A 23,856-nucleotide genomic window follows, 5' to 3' on the forward strand; every position below is an offset into this window, starting at 1 on the left:
TGTCAAAACTGCCAATAAAACACCAGTTGTATTTTAATACAGTGCTGTGAGCGAAGCAGAAAATCCATTCTTCATCCCTGTGTATTTTCCAAACATTCTTTAAAAATTTGCTGGCTCCCTTGCTTTTGTGTAGTCTATCATTTAATCAAAGTTGGGCAATGGATACTCACTGGATAGTAATGATTTTATGGCTTGCTCTTTTTTTTCTTTTTTAAACTTCCTTTTGGCAAACTACAAATGGGATTGTGGAAGCAGTGGAGAGTGTTTCCACTTAAACTGGCTGCCTCAATGCGAGAGGAGGCAGATGAACACGAGCTAAGTGTTGCTGCTGCTTCCTACTACGTTTCACAACTCCCATCTGCCAGCCCGGCATGTGATCCTTCCCTCACGCCGAGCCGCAGAAATGTTCTGGTAGCCCGTCTGCCCAAGGAGGAGGAAGGGGGCCCCATCAGTGCCCACAAGGAGATCCTGGGAATGGGGATCAGCTGCATTAAACAACAGTTGCTGCCTTTAAGGGCCCATCTGTGTGACAGTGCTTTTTAATTTTGTAGAAATCAGGATGGGTACTGCATCAGAAGTGCTTGCGTTAGTGCTAACCTGGTTCTTAAGCTCAGGCATTATCTGAAACTGCTCTTGGAGTTACACCTTTAGCATGATGAGAGGGGAGATTAATGCAGTATTGTAGCAGATATTGTGCAGTGCTTAATTACGTTCAGATAATGTTGCATAAATACCTATTTCTGTGTTTTCAAACTTGTTTTCATTTAATTTAGATGAAGGGTGAATCGAAGCTGCCAATTTGGCTATCTCTACGTGATTCGTTATTTCATAATACCTGTATCATATTCCCTTTCGATCCTTTCCAAACTGAATTATCCTGTTCCCTTTAATCTCTTTGTAAAGCAGGCCACCCATGCACCTAATGAGTGGTTTGTTGGTTTTGGGTTTTGTTTTTTTTTTTCCTTTCTCTAAACATTTCAAATACTGCTTTTTCATTTTTTTTAACCTTAGAGATCACTTAATGCCATTTGTCAGCCTTGATACTAAGATTTCTTTTTTTTTTTTTTTTCATCCCGTACTTCCTTAGTGTAATGTGCACTAATCTTTCCTCCCTATCACACACTGAAGAGATTCTTTCCTGTTTAGGGTGTAATGTGGTAACATGAAAGCAGACAAATTTTTGCTTGCTTCATCGAGGACCTGGGCTAACCTTGTAGCCCAAAAATTTCTTTTGCAATTTCTTCTATTTTCAGAGCTTCATTACAATATTGTCAGTGACTTTTTTCATCTTCCATTGTATGAAGTTTTACTGAAAGGAAAGAAAGTCCTGATGCTGATCTTCATCTGTAGTGGTTTACCATGTTGCTTACAGTCGTTGGATTCCTGTAAATTGTTTTCTTTAGAAGCTAACCTTCTTCCTTTTGTAAATTATGCTAATTATACTTTATGCGATTTCTTTGATTTAGCAGATTTAAGGCAAAACCTTTTCAATGTTTTTCTCGAATACCAATATGGTTTCAAAGCATTTAGTCCTCTTTTTCCGTTACCTTTTTATTTTATATATGTGGTGTGTGCGATTATATACATATAAATATAAAATATATAAATACATATATAAATATGTATATAAATAAATGTAAATGGTCCAGCAGTATTATCTGGAAATACTTTTAAACACATATGGTATGCGGAGTTGGTTACAATAGCTGTAGTTATGGTTGCATGAGATGTTCTACCTGAGACCTATCATCAGTTGCTTTATAACTTTTTCTTAACTTGAAACACTGAAGTTGAAACAGTCCAAATCATCTCCTCTTTAGTACAATTAATCAACTTATTTTTTGAGTGTTTCAGATGTTCCATAATGAGAACAAGGTAAATAGGGTTTGCTCTTGGGCCTGTAGGAGGGATGTTGGCTCAGGCGGGAGGATGGCTCTGCTGTCAAGTAGCAAGTCCAGCTTGTGCAGAGGAGATTACTTGTCAGTAAGAGTTGTGCCCCTGTTACTCATGACACACTTCCTTAATTGTGCAGCAAGTTGAGGACTTTCAGGAAGACAAACTCCTTTGACTAGAGGAATTGAATGCTGCCATGGCAAACTGAATTCTGCACCTCTTGGTCTCTGGTGCTGAGCACACTGTTAAAGCAGAAGTTGCTGTTGGTTACTTAGAGCGTGCCTTGACTTCAGTTTGTCTTGTGATGAACCTCAGGTCCCTCTTGCAGAAGTGCTGTGTTCTTCTTGCTACCAGAAGTGACTTTGAAGCTGCTCTTTGAACACACAGGCGTGCCGAGTGCTGTGGAAAATCAAGCCCTTGGTGTCCAAATTGGTCACTCAATTAGTAGTTCCTTTGTCAATTTTGTCTTTGTTCTCTGTGGTTCAGATTTACATTCTTAAAACCCTGGTAATGCCACCTAAACAGAATTGTATTATAGGGTAAACTTATTAATAGTTTCGAACATTTGGATGTAACTGTAAGTTCCCAGGAGAAGAATTCACTCCAGGGTTTGTATGGGATGTGGTAAATAAGCCAGAGTTATTGTTTTCAGGCGCTGCCTTTCTGGTGTGTGCAAACAATGACTTCAGCAGCTTCCAGACTTATTTTTCTGATTCTTCCAGACTATAGTCATGGTTTCTTGAGACAGTAAACTGGGTATTGAAGGGCCTACAAGATGAAAAACACCATCACCATATGCTGCAGTGTATTGAGCCATCACAAAGTGGCTTTGCCTATTCAAATGTCTTCACAAGGTTTTGGAGGAATAACTTTGTCCTGGCAGACCACGTGCTGTTTTGGGTGCTCCATGTCCGTGCTCCTCTGCCTTTACAAGGGGCCAGCATGTTCTGACTTTCTTTTTTGGTGAAAATGGGTGAAGTTGCCATATTTAAGTTATGACTGATGGCAGTGGTCCAGACAGGCTGCCCAGCCTGGGAGGTGTGCTGGGTGACCTGGGGCCAAGCTCACCTGGACTCCACACAGGTGATGCAGGGTTATCCCATTGCATCTTTCAAAAATAACTGCTTCCTCAGACATTTATTAGGGGCTTCTTCATGTTTAATTTTCTGCACAGCCGTGCTAGCTGGGCCCGTTGTTGGGGATGTGCTTTCTACCAGTGAAAAGATTATGCCAAACTGAAGCTGCTTCAAAGACCCATTTTGGTATCATCAATTGCTGGCAGCTGGTAGGGCTGCAAGGACAGTGGTGGCTTTGCGAGGTCCTGTTTCACACATGGAAGTCGCAAAATGCCAGCTCTGCTTGTGCTGCGCTGCACACTGGCTGTCACACCAGGCCAGTTTGAACTGCATTAATATAAGTAATTGAAAATTGTCTTTTTCTTGTGGACTTAATTATAGCAACAGAGTACTTGAACTGTGTAGATCACATTAATGGTTTCAGCCAGGCTTGTTATCTGGAGTGATGTCCCCTCCTTTCCTTACTTGTCTTTTTTGTTTTCTCTCAACCCATCTTTCCTCTTTCAAATCAAAAAGCAACTTGCACTAATAACTTCTTTCCTCATATTGCTGCCTGACTCCCCCTCCACCCCTTCTTTGTTAAATTACCCAGGATGGTCAAGGCCTTTGCAGCCAAAAATTTCCATGTGGTGTTCTACCAAATGATCCTGATGCTCCTATCTCTTTGCCTCTGCTGTTTGTGATTTGTTGTGTTGTCTAATTTTAACTCCTAATCAATGTGACAGGAGTCATGGAAACAAGGGCGATGGTCTAATGTATTTGCTCTACATGAGTAGAGAAAATAACTTCAGGTTCTACAGCACTACTGTGAAGATCCCATCGCTAAGTGCATGTGTGAGAGAGAAACAATATGGATAACTGTGCTTATGGACCAGATGTCTTGAGACTAATTTGCTTATGGCGTAGGGCAGAAATCCTACAGCACCATAAGATGATGTGTATGAAATAGTCTGTTCTGAAAGTGCAGAAAACAACTGCTCTGCTTTGTTCAAAGGTGCTACTTCTAAACCTGTGAAATCTGTATGAGAACTGGGATATTTTAATGTGTGCTTTGAGCTCTTGGCTCTACTGAAGAGTAATGTTTCCTTGTTTCTTTTTTCCTTGTAAAGCAGTCTCAATTTGTGGGGCTTGGTGTAGGGTAATGCTCTTTATAATGAAGTCAGAATTGGCTTTTAGAGCTTGATGAATGAAAGTCCACAGTATAAGACTGCAGCTTTTTGTGAGAGAGACATCTGTGCTATAACAAGAGCAGGAGACCCAATTTAGACAACTGCTAGAAGGAGAGCTCAAGAAAAGGAAAGACTTTTTTTCCAGCTTAGATTAAATATTTGTACAAATAAACTTTTCTTTTCAGCTGCTCATCAGAATTGCTGCTGCACCACCAGCTTGGCTTTGAATTTTGTTCTGATTGCCCAACAAGGCTGTACATGAAGAGTGTTACGGAAGAGCAGCTTAAACAAAACATGTTTGTTTTGCAGCAGAGCTAGAGGCTTTGGGCTAGAGAGGAAAAAAAACAGGGAGAGGGAAAAGACTGTGAAGAGAAATAGGAAAAAACTAAGGATGTGAATAGAAACTGGCTATTGCAGTAAATACAAGTGAAGCAAGAAACATGCAGGAGTTCAGTTGTGTGTTTTGAAAGTATGTTACAATAGAGGGTCTGGCTTCTAAGACAGTTGTAATGACTTTTCCCAACTGAATCAGCTGGGTCGTTTAAAAGTGTTCTCACCCATGAAGCTTGTTCCTCACATGCACGCGTGCATATACCTAGACTGCTGCTGAAACTTTACTAGTGTGTTTTAAATACAGCCTGGTTAAAAGACTGTGTGGCTGATCACACTTGAAAGCTTGCTGCTTGAGAACAGTGGTGATGAAAATGCAAGCATCCAGAAAGAATAGTGCTGTGGAGAACAAGTGTCTTTAGCCTAAGAGGATTTTTTTCTCATTTCAGTTAAAGAAAACTCCGATTGTTTACGGAAACTTCTCATAAATCTGTTCGGTAAAGCAACACTTTTAAGAATATGGGAACTCAAATCACTTGGATTAAAGCCCAGACAGACAGTGTTTCTGACTGACACAGCTCAAAAGAGGGTTAAGGAGCAGCATAAGTGGAGAACTCCTGGTGAAGATGGGTGGGATGCTCTCTGTGCCATCCTGAGCTATTCCTCAGTATTAACAGCAAAGGACCCTTTTGGCTCTTGGGCTTCTTGGAGCAGATGCAAGACTAGTTGATTGAGAGGTTTCTGATGACTGATCAGAAACATGCTGAAAGTAGTAGTTTTTTGAGAAAATATAGTATCTTTAAAAACTTTCGTGGCTTCAGCTTTAAAGCATTTTGTTTCTTGAAGCTGATGACATTAATACTTATGTCTTAACGTGAAGGTATGCTTAGCTTAGAATATCAATTTGATATGGAAATAGCTTACAAAATATTGATTAATAATTATGTAGCAGAGTTTTGTGGTACCTCTGGCATTCCAGTTTTGATCTTTTCCTCTATGATTAAGGATGACAGTGAAATTCTGTGATATTGAAGCAATGCCTCTTTAGGGTAGAGTGGCATGAGCTGGTGATCTGTGCAGTTGAAATTTAACAAATTTGTCTGAACTAACTAAAGACTGTAGCTCACATTGTAGTACGGTCTGCTGTGTAGTACAGCAAGGGTGTTGAAATACCGTAGGGACAAAGAAATTGCTTTATCAGACTAATGAACTCTTTAGTATCCTATTTCAGGTAAACATCTCAGAATGAGCTCTAAGCCAGGGACTTACTTTGCTTTTCTTGTTTTAAAACCCTGACCTCCACCTGAGATTCTGCTCACCTGCTGATTTCAGTGGAGGCACAATTACCACTTAAGTTGTCTGTGGAAGAAGGCTTTCCTCTAATCGCATGCGGTGACTCTCCTGGCTTGCGTTGGAAGTACGGCTGCAGACCTGCAAGACCTTACAACCCTACTACTAGTCTGTGCCAACATTTCAGTTGTCTTGAAAGGCTCTTCCACAGCCTTTTAATTTACTTGAATCCCCTGGAGCATCCCTGCATCAGGAATATCTAGCGGATTTCAGAGCAGATTTTACTTTAGTTTCAAATTGTCAGACCTGAGCAGTGGCAGAAAAATTTAGTTTTTAGGGGATTGAAAAGGCAAACTCTGAGTAGGCTAATCTCTATTTGTAGAAGGAGAGGACAATTAACAACTTGTCTATGAAAGCAAAACAGTTGCCAACAAAACTTACTAGACCCTGTACAAGAAAGATACAGAAATTCTGCAGTTGGAAGTAGTAGTGCAGTGCTTTGCCTTTTAAATACCTGGTTTGAAATGTTACCTTTGAAATGTCTGGGCAATTTCCTTTTTAGTAGGTGGTAAAGATTGAAAATTATACTGGTGGAAGTTGGGCATATAAACTGCAGTTTATCTTAAAAATGTCTTTTATATTGTAATAAAAATATACTGTGCAGTAATAAATTATAATTTTAAATTCTTAATCTCGTGAGGTTGTAAACTCTGAATTTTACATTTTTAGGGACTGGGGTTTTGTACACATACAGTTGTTGGTTATGCCAAACGGGAGTGTACTGCAGTGAGAAGCTGCACAGATGTGTTTTTATGCCTACTGCTTTCTTTCTATCCCTTCTTCCTTGTTTTGTTCCTTTCCCAAAAGGGGTTCTTCCATTTCATACTGACATTTTGCCCTAAGAGACCGACCAAAGTGAAGAATGACATGTTGGTCACAGAAGATATTGCAAGTTTACATTTTCACTTCTTGGTGTAAATAGTGAACTTTTCCAGCATCATTTTAATTCTTGAGACAAAACATTTAGGATGCAGTAAACCACAATGATGTACTTGTGTTCTGTGCTAGTTACTGCCACAGTCACATTACTTCTCACCAGGAAGAAAATGAATTATATAAAGTGGGAATTTTAGGAAAATATAACTGTGGGTATTGTTTTAACTGTAATATTCTGGCACTTGGGTTTTCCTAAAAGGCTCATTGTCTCTTGCCCCTTCATCCTCCATTTGACTAGAATAAACCAATGTATGCCAAATAAAATCACTTTATTTGGATTTCTTTTGCCCTATGTCATATGGTTTTAGCCCTTCCTCTCTACCTTTCTGCCAAAGGACAAATTGCTTCTTTCAAATAATGATGAAGAGACTGTTGTGCAAGTGATTCCTCTGGAACAGGTCTTTGGGAAAACTGTTAAAATAATTGTGGAACAGCTCTTTATGTACTGGTTATTCTGATTAACTTCTCTATATAGACAAGCCGCCTCTAAGTAAGAGAATGACATTATACTGGGCAGGGGAAAAAAGACAAATCCAAACAACGCAAAGTTACACATATGTGCTTGGGATGCATGGAAAGGTTTTATTTCAGATTTGCTCTTCTCTGATTCTTCCTGCCTGTGCTTTAGCCCACTCTGAGGATAGGTGACTTCGAAGTTTATTTTCAGAGTGTGTGACTTGCAGTGCCATGTGCCTTCTTGGAATTATGTTCTGTATTTTCACATTCATGAGGTTTCACATGCAGATTGTCTGATGTGAGAGAAAACAAGCAACATGTGCTTGTTCTTCTCAAAATAGTCAACATTTCTTCCTTATTGGAGTGGATGCCTTGAATGTTTTATGTTCTGATAATATTATTACATGTTTTACTAGTTTTACAGGCTGGTTTTTGTTAATCTGTTTTGAAATTTAAACCTGTCGTTTCTTTTACCTCTTCATAGGTGCTGGACAGTTTGTTAGCTCAGTATGGAACAGTGGAGAACTGTGAGCAAGGTATGGCTCTGCTCTCAAATTGCTTTTAAATTTGGAGTGGGAAGTGAGCACACACTGAACCTTTTTTTGTTGCATTTTTCTCTCTAGTGAACACTGACACGGAGACTGCAGTTGTAAATGTAACATATGGCAATAAGGACCAGGCTAGACAGTAAGTTTTTAATGTACTTGTTACTGTTGTGTCACTTGCATTTTGGGATTCACATTGTTGTGATTTTATATGCAACTTCCCTTCTGATTTATGTATTGATAAAATGATCATGTAAGCATTAACTTTTAAGACAGTCTCTTAGTCTTCCCCTCACCAAGCCTCGTGTGTTTTATCCTTATTTGTTATGTTTTATTATTATATTTTCCTGCACTTTGATTAAAAATAACTTTGAAAAGTGAAAATTTGGGTAGAAATATTTGATGGGAAAGGGCAGAAAGTCAGTGATTTGCAATGACAGATGATGGGAGTTATTGCTTAACAATTCTTAGTCATGTTTTAAAAAGTGTTGTGATGCTCTTTTACAGTGCCTGTTGTTCTGTGTATGTCTGGTTAGCAGCTGCATTCTTCCCCTATTTGTTTGCTATTTTGATACAATTTTCCCTTAAGAAATATTTTTTTTAATTAGAAAATTTAATGCTGCTTACAAGCACAAAAAAAAAGGTCATAATCTGAAACCTAAAATAATTTATTTGGGTTTTTTGAACTTTGGGGCACATATTTTATGCTTGCTTATATCTTCAGTAATCAATAACTTTCAATTTAGATATTAAAATTGAAAAACATAATGCTTAATAGTTGCATATCACTTTCCTTCAAAACTCCATATTATATATTATGCTATAGGTTTAATTTTTATTTTCTACCACAGGTAGAAAAAGGAGTTGTGTGTTCCTTAATTTTAGATCTGGTGACACAAACATTTCTTCCCCATCTTTTTAGTTGTAGCATATTAAACAAAACCAAGCCCACCGACTAGCCTACAATGATCTTTTTATCTTTGAAGTTTCTGCCACCTTGTGGCTAACTGGGATCAGCAGTTAAGATGCAGAGTACACTTATGGTATACATTAATTTAAAATTACAAATGAAATTATATTTGTACATATAATTAAGTAATTATGACTCCTGTGTAACTTGAATGCAACACATGTATTTCATCTTTCAAAGTGTTAGGTTACTTGTTAGAGTATTCTAAACAAATGTGATGGGAAACTTGTGTCAGTGGTGTCTCCTGTGTACACTGGAGCTGGAGGAAGCAATCTTTGTCTGAATTCACTATTCAACTTTTTTCAAAACCAGAATCATTCATCAGGTTCTTCAGGTTCTTTTGGTTTTAATTCTGTTGTTCAGTAATTACAAATGTTGGATTTTTAGGTCTGAAGAAACCTGTGGTGCAATATTAAAAATTCATGCTCCATGTGCCAGTTCCTTCTTTGAAAACGTAAGAAGGAAGTACCTAAAATACTATGGAAAGAAGCATGATGTGTATTTTTGAGCTGTCTGTCATCTGTGATGTGGGTTCCTGGACTTGTGCAGTCCCTTTTGAAGTCAAAACCAACAGGGTACAGTTTCTCTACCTTCAAACTCTACTTGTTAATTATGAAGGTCAATCCTGAGGAAATGCTGAGATAAGCCAAGATTTTTGCAGAAGTGTGTGACATGTGATTTCTCACACAAAACAGAATTTAGTGACAATAACTGAAAACATCTTTAATCTGAAGCAGGTGAATTAGCACCCAGCATGAATTGTTGGAGGAGGACCTGAAGTGATAGAGGCCAAATGATGGCATAGAGTTTCTTTGCCTTGGAACAGGTAGGGCAAGTGGAGGAGCCTTGATTTGCTGTTGTGAATGGCTTGGTATGGACACAGAGTTTTCTAAGGGGATGAGACCATTTTCTGTACAGATTGTCTGGGTTCAGAATGCAACCTTGCAACCGTTTAGAAACCCCTAAGAGAAGTGGCCAGATAGAGGGTTTTGTAGGAAAAAAAAAAAAAGAATTGTAATGGAGTGTCACTACAGGACCTGTGCATGTGTGTATTTCCGTAGTGACTGTGGTGGTGTTTCACGTGAATGGCTTTTCCAGCCATGACCTAGCTTTTCTTTGTGGAACTGGCTGTGGAGGACAGCAGTGGCTGTGGAGGGGGATTGGTATGCAAGAGCTTATAGCTGATAAAAGGCAGTATTGATTACCCTATGCAGTGCAAGGAGTAGCAAGAACTGACTATATCAAAAGCAAGGAGTAGCAAGAACTGTGACTATATCAAAAGCAAGACGTAGCAAGAACTGACTATATCAAAAGCTGTTTAAAATTGTTGAGGATCAACAGCTGATAACAAGCTTTGTATTTTGAAATTTAGCTGTTTAGGGTAACTGATGCTTTTAGCCATGACTTTTGAAGCAAGCACTGTGTCATGAAGGTATCTGTGCTACCACATACAGTGGGTTCCCAGTTCTAATTATGTCTTTTGTGCCCTTTCTGCGACACATACTAACCTCACAGTTAGTGCTGGCTGACAAAACAGGCAACGTTGGCTACTTCCCTGCTGAATAGACTGTATGGCATTGCTGTGCCTGTTGGAGTGTGTACCAGCAGTGCTGTGTGGTGAAGGTGCTCAAGCACAATCTGGAGATAGTTTTGATAAGCAGTTCTAAACAAGTGTGGTATGCATTGCTTGGAGGATGTTACTTTTGAACAGAACTTTAGGTTCCACCCAGCTGGGAAAGTGAGCTGTCTTGCAAGTCTAACTGTTGTGGCAGAGGTGTGCTTTTATCTCTAGGTTGGAACTGCAGCTGCTGCATATTCAGTACAGGGCTGCATCCAAAATCAACTTGGAAACTGAAACTGGTGAAGAATGCTGCAGTCCTTTTGAGAAGCACGTCTTCGACAGAGCATGTAGCACCCAAAATCTAAGACAATTATTGGCTTCTAGATAGAATGAAGGTCAATGGCTTTGACCTGTCACAGTGATGCCTCTCTTTCCTAGCTGGACAGGCATGAGGTTATCTTGGCAGAAAAAGCAGGATGCTGCTTTTTGTCTTTGAGGCCAAGGAGGGGAGCCAGCATGGCTGGTAGGTTTGTGGAGAGAGGTATGCACAGAGCCATGCACAGGCCTGCGAAAACCATCCTTTGCTCTCTGGGACTGTGCACAGCGAGAAGAAGGCTGGGTCTGCCAGCCAGAGCAGTGATCCCATTCCTCTCCTCCTCTACTGGAAGTGCCTGGGAGGATGAGGGAGTTGTTCCAACTCAGAAACTATGCCTGCTGCTGTCCTTCCCGGAAGATGGAGGAGGTCTTACAAAGCATGTACATCTTGTTATGGCATATGCAATTATTGAATGTCATGGTGAGTTATGGAATATTTGGACAAGTTCAGAGGAGAAGCAGCAGAGCCTGGGGCCCACTGTTTGGTTTGAACACACAAGCAGCTACATGTAGGTACTGAGAAAACTTGGGACTTGCTTGCCAAAGGGCACCCCCGCTTTTCCCAATATTGATCCCTAACTGCAACCAACGGGAGGTGCTGACAGTGTCCTTGTGGTGTTCTGCCACCTCAGTTACAGCTGTTGTATTCAGAAGTTACACCACCTTCTCTTTCCCTCCCCAGAATGTTCCAGTGTGTAGGTGTCTAGTGCTTGCTACAGGATTTAACCCCACCCAAGATTACGGAAGGGAAATTTTGTGCAAGGCTGGCATCACATATATATGGACTGGGTGTATATTGGCTTAGTATGGGTCTGGGTGTTTGGTTTTTATTTATTATTATTTATTTATTTATTTTATTAGTGGTGTATTATAATATAAGGAGCTCAGGGGACATGAATTACTTTGAGTGTAAACACGCTAGTGGTCACCTTATAATTAAAATAATTGCAAAAAGAAAAGTATTCTCTTCCCCCACCCTTTCCATGAAGCACAAAGCTGTGCGCACACAACATGTATCCTTGATGAACGAATAAGAGTTCGTGCAACTAATACTTTCACATACCATTGTGGGTCAGGGCTAATGTTGCCATAGGAACGATAATACTGAAAATTCAGTGGTGTATGGTTATAAGCTTCTTTTTTTTATTTATTTTCAGAAATAGTAATGAAATTTTAATTTCATTATTTTAATATTAATAGATATTTTTATTTAATGTACAGAAATGCTATTATGCCAAAGAAAAATTACCCTGTATATCTGTCTTCTCAGTATGCAAATGTTTCTGTTCAGGGAGGAAAAGAGAAATGTGGTGTACGTACAAGCTGCGTGTGGGAGTGAAATATGTTCTCCATCTAGTGCTTAGTGTCATTACACTATCAATGGATGAATGATTTCCAGCACAAGACTCAGTGCTTTTACTGTATTCATTTATCTAAGATGTTTAACCTCCACTAGCTTCCAAGGGGGAAGGCTGGGCAAACATCCTCTCACAGGGAGCTTGGGAGAGGACAGTGGTGAGATGTCACATTAATGGGGTGACTGATTTAGAAAATACTTGTTTAAAGGTTTAATTTTTATGTAGCGATCCTCTTCTAAGCAGGCATCACGTGAACATAAGCCAGACTACTATACATCTTAGCAGAGCCTGCTAAGTATCTTCTGCAGTCCCTTGATGAATTTGGATTTTTAGTTAATTTTTTCTCCATCGTTGACCTCATTAAGTGACACTGAGGTTTTTAGCCCTAGTGTAAAAGATGGTTTGTGGGTTGTTTCAGTAGGTACCAGTAGTGCCCTCTGACAGGGGTAACCTGCACAGCCCTTACCCAACTTGTGGTCATGGAAGGAGACTCCAGCCTGTTTGGGAAGGCAGAGAGGTTTGCAGAAAGGCAGAGGTGGTGTTGCTGTGGTGTGCCAATGTGAGTATATGCTTTACTAAAGGAGCTGGATTTAACATGTATTTGGTGGATTGCAAGAGTGATAGCTTTAACTAAAACCGGTACCACTAGTGCTGTGAGGAACCAGTCATTCACTTTCCTCTTAGGTTCAGCCTATAAAATATGGAGAACTCTGGCTCAGAGGGTGAATTGTTATTTTCCTCTAGTAATACCTAGACAAGTGATAGTACTATACTGTAGTAGCTCTAGTATCTAACTAGAGCAGTGAACTCTAAAGCAGATTTGCCTTCAAACACTTTCCCCAAACCAGTCCATCCCGTACTGTTATTTTTCCATGTTATCATATGGCTTTGGTGGCCAGGGATTTTTCCTTGCTGACATAATTGATTTTCCACAATGGCAAAATTCTCAGTTGGCTTTGAACTTCATAGAATCATAGAATAGTTAGGGTTGGAAAGGACCTTACGATCATCAAGTTCCAACCCCCCTCAATTCAGGGTACTTACAGTCATATAGAACAGCTTAGCAATTCCTTAATTGTTCTTGAGTAGAACAATTCCAGCTCTTTTCCAGGAAGGGTATGGTGCATATATCTATATATATCTATATATATATATGTATCTATACACCTGTGCCAGCTGTTCCAATATTTGTTGTGAAAATATGATAGGTATGTGGGTTGGTTGCAAACAGGCCTAATCTTTTCTTCCCCTATCACTTCTAAGGAAGAGTGAGAAACCTTGTGCACTGATTTAATATAAGGTTTTGTGTTAGTTCTGGGATTCTGGTCTAAGACATTTTTAAGTCAGAGGAGACTGAAGCATTTTGGGAAAGATCTTGTCTGATCTTGTCAAATGAATGCATGGAAGGGAATGAGTTGGGATGGATGTCAATCCTGAGCCTACCAGCATGTTCACAAAACTGTTGGTGCTCATCGTTCCAACATCCTGAGGTTTGGTTCCAAAAGAAATAGGGTTTGTGCAACTGCATTGCCCGGTGGTGCCATTTCCTTCGCTGGCAGCAATTCAGCTTTTTGGCTGATTTCAGTAAAACTCAACCCAGAAATAGAGGTCTCAGTTATTTGCAACCACAAGAACTTAGTATGTTCAGGCTGCATAAAAAGAAAAGACTCCAGACCAATTTCCAAGATAGGATCTCCATGGAGAGAATCTCCAGTGAAATGCCTTTCAAGCATTAGAAATCTCTGCAGAAACTAACACTTGAGAGATGAACTCATAAGAACACAAGCTTCACAAGTCTGGCTGCTCACTGCCCTTACTGTTTTGTAAACATTGCTTTCTGTAAAATAAAATGCTCTTCAAAGTCCATGGAGTAAAAGTCAGAAAATGTCAGCTCTGAAATAGACTCAGCAAATTTTAATTCAGCTCTCTTTTGCCATATGCTGTAAGAGATTCTTCTGTTATGGGAGCAATTACACTCTTGCCCTGTTCCCAAAGGGCCTGTGTCTCATTTGGTGAACAGAAGTATGTAATGAGCAGTGATCAGTTATTCAATATTTTGCTTTCCTTGTTGTCCATTGGTGTTGCCTTGGGCCTTACTTATTATCGGTCCTTATCAAACACAAAGACACAAATTGCTTGTTTTCTCATAAGCTTTTTACTGTCCAATTGGAATAGTTAGAGGACACTGGTCCAACCCCTGGGAGTTGAGGGATGTGTTATCCTCTGTACCATATACTACTTCTTACCTGCAAAGCTGCTGCTTGGCTTTGACAGCTGCTTGAGACCCAGATTGCCAGATGGGACACTTGGGAGATGAATAGTACTTGTCACTAGCTACCCTTGAAAATTTAAGTGATTGGCTAGCGTCATCCTTTATCTCTGCAGTAGAGGTAGGAGTAAAAGTGTTTGCTAAACTGTCAGTAACCACCTGCAAATGTGTGTCCCCCAAACGGAGGTACTGAGTTAAGTACCTGAATTTCAGAGGCCTTGCTGTAGAGCATACGGTTATTGGAGCTTTGTAATGAAAATGTTGATAGGTTCTTAATGAAAGATGGGAACCTCCTCCCTCCCACTCCTGTAAACACAATCTATCAGTAACCTTTGGTCCAAGATTAAGCCTGGCATTTATAAACTACCCCAAATCAATGTGTGTTTCAGTGATATTGAAGTATCACTAATAATCTGAATAATAATGCCTTCTATAATGAAACTTGAAATGCCTTTCTTGTGCAAACATCTTAATTTTATACTACTAGCTTACCAGTGTGCTGCATGTAGCTTAGTTATTCCTGCTGTTTCCTGGCTCTTTAATCATAGACTCTACTTTGTGAGTAGAAGATCTTCTACCTTCCAGAAATTTTAAGTTTAGAGTTATGCTCCTTCAGACAAGAGGAGATGACCAGCAGGTCAGCTTGACTTTCAGACTTGACCCCACCTTGGTCAGAAAGAGGGTTGGGCAGAGGGAGAGCTCAGAGACCGGATGGCTATTCAGTGTGGTGGACCATGGTGTGCATTTGGGCAGTAGCTCTCTGTGATATTTAAGAGGGCTCTGCTTTGCCAAAAAGCACAAGATAACTTGAAATGCCATCTAAATGCCTTCTAACACCTTTGTATCTGTGGAGCGTTTAATGGGCATGTTGGCTTTAATTTCCTGGTTAACTATCAAATGTGCTTACAACATGACTAGCTGGTAAGTTGCAGGGTGCTGTCATGGTTTGCTAAATGGCATCTCAAATGCCATTGAAGAGCTTTGAACACCTTCTTTCCTGCTGAGAATGAAGCAGGAGCTGTTTTTCATATCCTTTTTTTTTTTCTCTTTTTCTTTTTTTCCTGTCATAGCTACATCAGTTATTGCAAAAGCTCCAGCCAAATAGCTATGCTGGCAAAAACCCTAATGAAGGTGCTGTGATAGCAGCTAAAATGTTTTCCCTCTGGTGCAGTTTTAATTCTATTTGGGAAACTGATTTAAATTAAATCAGGCAAAAGAATGCTTTTGAGTGTATAAGCTCTGTCTCCTGTGAGGTTTTGCTGATAGGGTTGCACCAGCAAAACCTTTAAAGTGCACAGAAGCCCAGAGAGAGCAAGAACTAACTTGTAGTCCTTAATATGGTGACTTGCACAACTTTTTTTCTTTTTCTTTTTTTAAATCAAAATCTTCACTGAAGAATTTTGAATGTAGCTTTTCATCTTGGAACCAGTTCTTAGCTTTGTCATGTGATTTAGAGCAGAAGTCCCTATCTGAATGAGTTGTCATTTTATAAGGCCCTGCATGTGATTGTGGCTTGTTTTTTTTTCCTCTCCTCTCTCCTCCCCTTTGCAAATAAACAGAGCAATAGAAAAACTGAACGGGTTTCAGCTTGAAAACTATTCCTTGAAAGTTGCATACATCCCTGATGAAATGGCAGCCCAGCAACCCCCGCAACAGCATCCCCAGGGAAGACGTGGATTTGGACAGAGGGGCCCTCCGAGGCAAGGGTCACCCGGTGCAACCACAAGGCAGAAACCACAGTCAGACGTTCCTCTGCGGATGCTGGTTCCCACACAGTTCGTAGGAGCCATTATCGGGAAAGAAGGAGCGACAATCAGGAACATCACAAAACAGACTCAGTCCAAGTAAGTTATTTCACAGAACTGTAATTGTAAGTTTTAATACTGTGTCCTCATCTCCCATGTAAAGGGAAACTTGTAAAACTTCACAACCTGTGTGGTCAGAGAACAACTGAAAATAGCAGCGGATAGGAAATCTCTGGCAAGGTTTATATAAGGACTGGCTTCTGTCCTTGGCTTATGTTCACATCCTATCTGACTTGTTTCTTCCTTTTTTTCAAAAACATGAAATTAGGCAGTGCTAACAGGATGGTACTTGAGGCCAGGGAGTTTGCTTACAGATGTACTAATAAGATTCTGGCTCAAAAAGTGGAAAACCTGTGGTATGTTGGTCTGTGGGACATACAGTCAGTGCGGCGACGTATCCAAGTCTTTTAAGCGTTTATTCTAGCTTTAGTTTAATTTAGGCCATTCTGAGGTCTTATACATGTTTTAGTTGGGGGGGAGATAACCTTTTTATCTCTTCTCACTGCCCTTATACCTCATCCCCAGTGAATACATTTGTTGCTAGCAAGTTGCAGACCCCATCAAAACACGGAGTAGGGAAATGTATAGGAGGCAAAAAGCAAGCTGCCAAGTGACCTAAGAAGCTTAGAGCACTAGGATCTAGAGATGCTGGAGGAGATTTTCAGTGCATGTTAAATCCCTACCCACAAGGAAGGGCTTAGTGGGAGGTGGGGATCATATTCAAAGAATTCTTCTAGGGTACCCCTAAAAGCAGAGAGTGAAAGATGCTGTCTTCAACAGTACACTGGTATGAGCCTCTGGCTCTGTAGTTACAGAAGGCAGGACCTAGAAATGAGCTGTATGTGAGGTGTATGAGGGTGGAGTGGCTTCAGTTTTGAGAGCAGTTAATGAGGATAAGGGAGTCCTCTCTAATTAGACTCCCACCCTCCCAGCAAAGAGGCTCTTCCCCTTCCCCTTCCCCCCCCCCCCCCCCCCCAACTCCAGGATTATCATCATGATCCTACTTCCAACCTCTCATTAGCGTGTTGTAACCCAGGAGACTATTTGCTGAATTTAATAACACAGGTTTAAGAGATTTGTGGTGTCCTGACAAGACTTGGCTGTAGTTTGCCTATGGATAACTAATTTTTTAGGTAAGATCTAAACCATCTAATTCCTGGACTATAAAAATCCTGAAAGATTGGCATAAGGAAAGTTTTTATCTCTTACAAGAAGGCTGGATTGAGTGGAAATAATTGCAGGCTGCAGACTTTACAGATTTGTGACTTCAGGAATGATGTTTTCATTGGTTTGGGGATAAAAAAGAAATGTCATCTAATTTCAGTTGCACTAAGGATTGCCATAGGCTTCTTAGAAAATGCTGCATCGTTAACCAAAGTAAATTTTCAATGTCAAAAAGAACTGGAAAAAAATAAAAGGTTTATTGAAAAAGTAGAATGGCTGTTTCGGTTTGGAAATGGCTATTATTTGGGGAAGAGGGGAGGAAGCAAAAAGCAGAAGTAGGAAGAGTATGTGACCCACGTTACTGGCAGAGGACAAATAATATCCAAGGCATTATCTTGATGCAGATCCTAATTAGTTATTGCGAATTTCCTAGAGCTACATAAATGATGATGTAGACTGAGGCTTGTAGTTTTAAAGTGAAGTTAGTGAAAGGTAATGTCAGGACAAATTTTCAGCTTAAAGCATAGGAAAGTAATCTTGAGGATGAATGCAAGTTCTACAGTGCTACTTGCTAGCAGAGAAATGCTAGGAAACTGCTGCTGTGGTCATTAGAAAAGACAAGGTGGAACAAAGCCTGATGGTCCTGTAGCTGCACACCCATTAGTGGAGTGACAGGGCTGGAAGAGTATTGGGAAAGCTTGATGAAATTTTGTCTTCACTGGTTTACAGTAGATTGTCATCCAGCTCCCCTGAATAACTTCATGGGAGTTTGATGAGAAAAAGAGATCCCAGTGTTCACAAAGATGGGGTTTAGCTGGTAAAATCAGGGTAGGGCAGGCTCATCATAACACACACACACAAAATAGTATTTGAGAGGTTTTGGTTGTATACTTTACATAATTAAGTCACTTATATGTAGTCAGTGTTAGCTCAAAATTAACTAGTTTTATGAGAGTTGAAAATATGCAAGGCTTAACGTATAGTACGTGGTTACAGTTAGTGTTTTTCTTTCCAGAATCGATATTCATCGTAAAGAGAATGCAGGTGCTGCTGAGAAACCAATTACCATCCACTCAACTCCTGAAGGCTGCTCAACGGCTTGTAAAATTATTATGGAGATCATGCAAAAGGAAGCTCAAGATACTAAATTGTGAGTAAAAGGCATTTCATTGTGGAAGCATTAAAAATTCTGAATTCTTGTTGACTCTGTTTAAAGAAGTAGTCTTTAAAAACAATTAACAAGTGAATCTTTGTTGCTGTTACCCACATTTGAGTAGGTCAAAAAAGGAACCAAGACTTTTTTCATTAGGACAGTCTACTTGTTTAATTAGTCCCAGCAAACATCAATGTTTTCACCCATTGCCTGGCTGTGATTTTAAGGTGAACTGGAGCAAATACTGAAGTTTCTTGAGCAACTAAAAGCTTTTAATCAGAGTCAGCATAACAAGTTGTGAGTGCTCACTGAAAGCGTTAAGATATATTTCTTCCTTCCCAACAGCTCTTGCTACTTCAGTCTGAGCTTTAGCAGGTATGAAGCTGTAGATGATAGTGCTGAAATGTGCATTGCACTTGGACTCATTCGGCATTTAGTATAAACATGTGTAAGTAGATGGGAGTCATAGACATTTCTATGAAATTAATCCATAACATGCAGAAAAACTTGGTCTCCAAAAGTCTCACTGGATGTAACCTCCATTACAGTACAGAAGAAATTCCCTTGAAGATATTGGCACATAACAACTTTGTTGGCCGACTTATTGGCAAAGAAGGAAGAAACCTGAAGAAAATTGAACAGGACACAGATACTAAAATCACGATATCTCCGTAAGTTTTTGGTGGCCTACTCTTTTGGTGAGATGTCTCAAATAGCGATGCTGCTCTGATACATTCAGGTACAGAGTTCTTACAGAAATGTGTGTTTTGAAGGCTGAGATAACAGCCTTTCTGAGGCCTTTTTATAATGTGGATTAAACTGTTACTTAAGCTCAGTTACGTTTAATGTAAACAGTGAGTCTTCATTGTAAACTAAGTCAAGAGCAAGCCTAAAAATAACATAGGCTATGTGGAGCCTGTGTTAGACTGTATTTTAAGTGTCAGTTGTTTTTAACATATTATACCATATGTAATGATGAGCGTTTGAAACTATAAGTCTGTATGAGTTCTGAGCTATGTGTGAAAATGAAACTAGTGATGTTTTAGTTTCTGGTATAGATTAAATTTTTGGACGAGGGGAAGGAAATAAAGTAAATGAATAGTGAAAAGAGTAATTTTAGTATCAGTTCTGTCCCTCTTGGCCACTAGCCGCCAAACTGGGATAGGTTGAGTTGTGTGCTTCAAAGTAACAGCTTTTGGTCTCTGAGCTTGTGAAAGTAACTGAGACTTGTTCAGATTTAGCTAAGATTAAACAAGAGTTTTCACCTTCACTGGAAATCTGCACATCACTGATTAAATCAACATCTTTGTAGAAGCTTGGCTGTTAATAATAGTTTTACTGTGGCGCAGGGTCTTCAGAGAACCTCCTGTTCTGAATAATGAGTAGTACTCTGGTGTGAACTTTCAAGCATCTGAAGCCACCCTGGACTTAGGCTTTAGAAAGAAAGGGTGAGAATAAGGCTTATAAACTGTAGGAAAGGGAGAAAATTTGAAAGACAGATGAAGGTCTAGGAAGACGTGAATACATGCAGGAGACAAAAGGTGTGCTGCAGAAAGTATCTCGAAGTCAAGGAAGCTAAGAGTGAATGAGGTTCCTTAAAAAGAGGAAATTGAGTTGTGTGGATGAAGCTGAGACCTTTCTGAAGGTACGTAAATGTTAATGGAATTAGTCAGATGGAAGGTGAATCAATTGGAGAAAAAGAACCCAAGTAAGTGTTTCAATAATAGGTTTTGTCAGATCAGCATGCTTTCTTAAATGCGTTGGCATAAACATTTTGTTTGTAGACAGTACACAGACTGTTAATGCCCTTTCTTAAAAGGGGAGTGGGAAATGTATTGGGTAAATGGGATAATGGTCTTCATTCCATGAAACCCACTTGTCCTTACTGATGATGACACAAATAACACTGTCTATAAACACTCAGAGTATTTTTTTTAATGTAGCAAGTTAATGATGTATTTGCATTAAAATCATGGCATCAAGATTATATTTATGCTATGCCTGAAATAGCCCCATGAAGTTGCCTGGTTTGACTGGTGCATAGAAGAGAGCATATATGCCCATTTATTCTGTTTTGTCTAATTAGTCTTTCTCCTGATCTCTTCATTTAGGCTTTTTGGTAAGCTTGTTCATAAAGTTAAAGGCAGCTGGTTTGGGAAAGTGTTTCCTCTCTTCTTTGGGGCGTTTTCCACCGCTTTCTTTCCCAAGGCAGTAACTCAGTGCTCGCACACTGGAAACTTAAGGATTGCCTTGTGGATGCATTTCATGCTTGCTGCTGCTTAACTAAGATGCTCAGGTTGCCATGCTGCCTGCTGGCAAGAAAGCAAGCCTTGCATGCTTCTTCCTTTCTCCTTCCTGCCATGGGCCTCCTCGTTCTGCCTGCATTTTGCTCTGTCCTTTTTTCTTTTATCCTTTTTTCTTCTTGCCCTCACCTGTCCAACTCACCTTTCCTCAGTACATGGATATGCCATGGCTTCCCAGTCTGTTTCTTCCACTTTGCTATAGTAGGCCAGTGTTTGAACAAAGAACTAGTTTACTGTGGTAACCCTTTCACTTTCCCTGAGGAGTCACTAGCGTTTTGCAGCAAATGTTAACTTGCACACAGCTTTTGGTTTTCCCCTTTGGAGGATTTGGAGGCTCTCCTGCAGTTTCACTGAGGGTTGGGCTTTTTTCCACTCCTACCTTAAGGGATTCACATTTGTTCTGAAGAAAAGAAAGTTTCTCATGCTCTGTGTTTCTGGGATGTCTAAAACTGTCTGAAGCCCTGCCTTTGTTGGCAGGGCTGGTGTGGAGAGCAAAGCTGAGGGGTGCTGCACTGCTCTGTAGCTCATGTTCTCGCAGAGTGTGATGGTTTCCATCTTGTGTTGCACCTAAGCACGTATCAACCATCTGATGCCAAACCTCACCGCGGTGTTTTTTTGTTGCACTTGCTGTGGTGACAGTTTCTCCAGATTCTCTGAGAACTGTTTGAGGCCTGTTATGAATTGATATTGTGTTCTTTGGAGAGCAAACGTGACATGCTCGGATGTCACCACACTCAAATGATAAACCTGGATTACCCTCTGCTGTTTGCTAATTACCTGTGCTTCTGTTTCATTTGCAGATTGCAGGACTTGACACTCTATAATCCGGAAAGGACCATTACGGTTAAAGGCAGTATTGAAACTTGTGCCAAGGCTGAGGAAGAAATTATGAAGAAAATCAGGGAGTCCTATGAAAATGATATTGCTGCTATGAATGTGAGTTGTCCTGTGGCATGGGCCCTTTCTGGAACTAGAACCATAGAAAGATTTAGGTGTGAGAGGCCTCCGGAGGTCACCTGGCCCAGTAGTCATATGCTCAGTATAGAGCCTGCTTCAGAGTTAAATGAGACTATGTAGGGGCTTGTCCCTCCTTGAACACCTCCATGGGTAGAATGCCCATAGTCTCTCTGGGCAGCCTGTGCCCTGTCTCATTGCTCTCATGGTGAAAAGTCTTTCCTAGTACCACAACAGAACTTCCCTGTTGCAGCCTCTCTCTGTTGCCTCTTGTATTAATTCCTGGCACTTGGGTGAGGGTTTTTTAATTATTTATGTACAAATGTTAATGAAGGCTTTTTCTAATTTGTTTTGAGTAAGGGAACTGAGAAATTGATTTAGATTGAGGAAATGAATGAGCATTTCACTTCTTGTTGCAAAAGCCAAAAGGAATGTGTTTTTATGTACTGTTGTGGTTTATGTGTTCTAGTTTGCATACGTTAAGGTAGTGTCTTCATTTTAAAAGCACAACAGCATAAAGAAAGATTTCTCCTGCTTTTGATAATGTAATTTAAGAAGGCTTTATTAAAGTTTTTCTTGATATAGATGATAAAGGCATGTAGCTATTCAAAGATGATTGGTGATTATATAATAAAACCCCCACACCTTGTTAGTTTGCCAAAGTGTTACTAATGCATATTGAGAAATGATTGAGATTTTTTGATAAGCCATGAAGAGCTTTTTGTGTGTCTGCATCTTATGGTCTAGACTTGGACTGGAAACACTGTTTTCAGTTTACAGTAATCTATGATTTTCTAGAAATGGCCATTCTTCATGGTTTTCCTGCTGGCTGGAGAAAATATTCTCCTTGCCTTTTTTTCCCCTCCCTCTCATCCTAAAAGCACATTGCAGGACAGAAACTACACACGAGAACACAATCAAGTATTTTATAGTAGTATATTTTTGCTTCATATTGTGAGCAGGAACACAAGGTGAGCTTGAGGCTATTCTCCTGTCTGGCAAAGGTGTGGTAAGCAGAAAGCTACCTCTGTTACTGGATGGATTTCAAATTCAATGTGTAGGGATTATTAGGGTAGGTTTTCAGCTGGTGGAATTTTGGGATATTTTGGTGTCTCATGATTTGCTTATGCTGATGGCTTGAGATGGTGTCAGTCTCTAGCTGAGGCATTTCTGAAGCATAGTCATTTTACTGGCGATAATCTGGAAAAGTGGAAAGGGGTATTGACAAATTTTGTACCATGGACAACAAATGCTTCCTACTGCTGCCACTTCTCTCAGGTGTGGTCAAGCAGCAGACATAAACTTTATAGTTGATGCTTTTGCAATAAATGCTGGGGATATCTCGCTTCATCTCTTGCAAGACATGGGAGGAAAAGTATATAGGAGGAAGAATGGGGTTTTACTGTGGCATATACACCCCCAGTGTATGAAAAGTCAGAACATGTGCGTGGGCTTTCTGGTTCTACAGACTGTCTTTCTTGGTATAAAGCCAAAATTACTACCTTATTTATCTAATAATCTTGTTCACTCTAGAAGCAAATACTACCATTGCCAGATTGTCTTGCTGTGAAGTTTGTCATATTTTTCACTGAATAAGTTGTAGCAAGTGATTCCCAGCTGCTTTTCCCACTTAGGTGTTTTTAATGTTATTGTTCTGTGCATGTGTCTGGAAAATAGGTTTGAAGCAGAGTCCTTGGGGTAAGGGAGAGGACTTTTTTTTTTCTTTCTAAATAACATACTGACATCTCTTAAGAGGTTTAATAGCCTGTGCCAACCACGATCCTGATTAAAGTTAATAACCAGGATTGTAAATCTTAAACAACTCTTTTGCCATTGCAGCTTCAAGCACATTTAATTCCTGGATTAAATCTGAATGCCTTGGGTCTGTTCCCACCTTCTTCTTCAGGAATACCACCTCCCGCAGTGAGTGTTGCCTCTGCTGCTGCTGCTGCTTCATATCCACCATTTGGGGTAAGGGAATATCTGATTTTTGATGGTTAGTGGATAGTGATACCAATCCATACAATGCTGCTGTTCAAAATTATTCAGTTTGCTGTAATTTTGCCCCAGAGATCTGGGAATTGTGTTCTGTGAGTTTTCTAAATGTTGTCGGTCTTCCTGCTTGCACATAGGAAATATTTCCTGTGGCTGCTGTTGGGAAGAGGCATTCATTGGTCATTTAGTGAAAT

General features: G+C 40.0%; 1 protein-coding gene across 1 annotated transcript in view; it reads left to right on the plus strand.

The window, feature by feature from the left end:
* The window catches only part of IGF2BP3 (insulin like growth factor 2 mRNA binding protein 3), a 115,382-nt gene that overhangs the window by 63,358 nt on the left and 28,168 nt on the right, over positions 1 to 23,856 (plus strand). The window contains exons 5-11 of the mRNA XM_057420438.1: positions 7,695 to 7,746; positions 7,834 to 7,897; positions 15,848 to 16,132; positions 18,273 to 18,407; positions 18,959 to 19,081; positions 21,514 to 21,649; positions 23,507 to 23,638. Coding sequence (XP_057276421.1) covers positions 7,695 to 7,746; positions 7,834 to 7,897; positions 15,848 to 16,132; positions 18,273 to 18,407; positions 18,959 to 19,081; positions 21,514 to 21,649; positions 23,507 to 23,638 — 927 coding nt within the window. The remainder of the gene's footprint in view (positions 1 to 7,694; positions 7,747 to 7,833; positions 7,898 to 15,847; positions 16,133 to 18,272; positions 18,408 to 18,958; positions 19,082 to 21,513; positions 21,650 to 23,506; positions 23,639 to 23,856) is intronic.

The sequence above is a fragment of the Pezoporus wallicus genome, unplaced genomic scaffold, assembly GCF_028554395.1.
Source record: "Pezoporus wallicus isolate ANWC-B61680 ecotype Strahan unplaced genomic scaffold, APGP_CSIRO_Pwel_v1 contig_5441, whole genome shotgun sequence".
NCBI lineage: Eukaryota > Metazoa > Chordata > Aves > Psittaciformes > Psittacidae > Pezoporus > Pezoporus wallicus.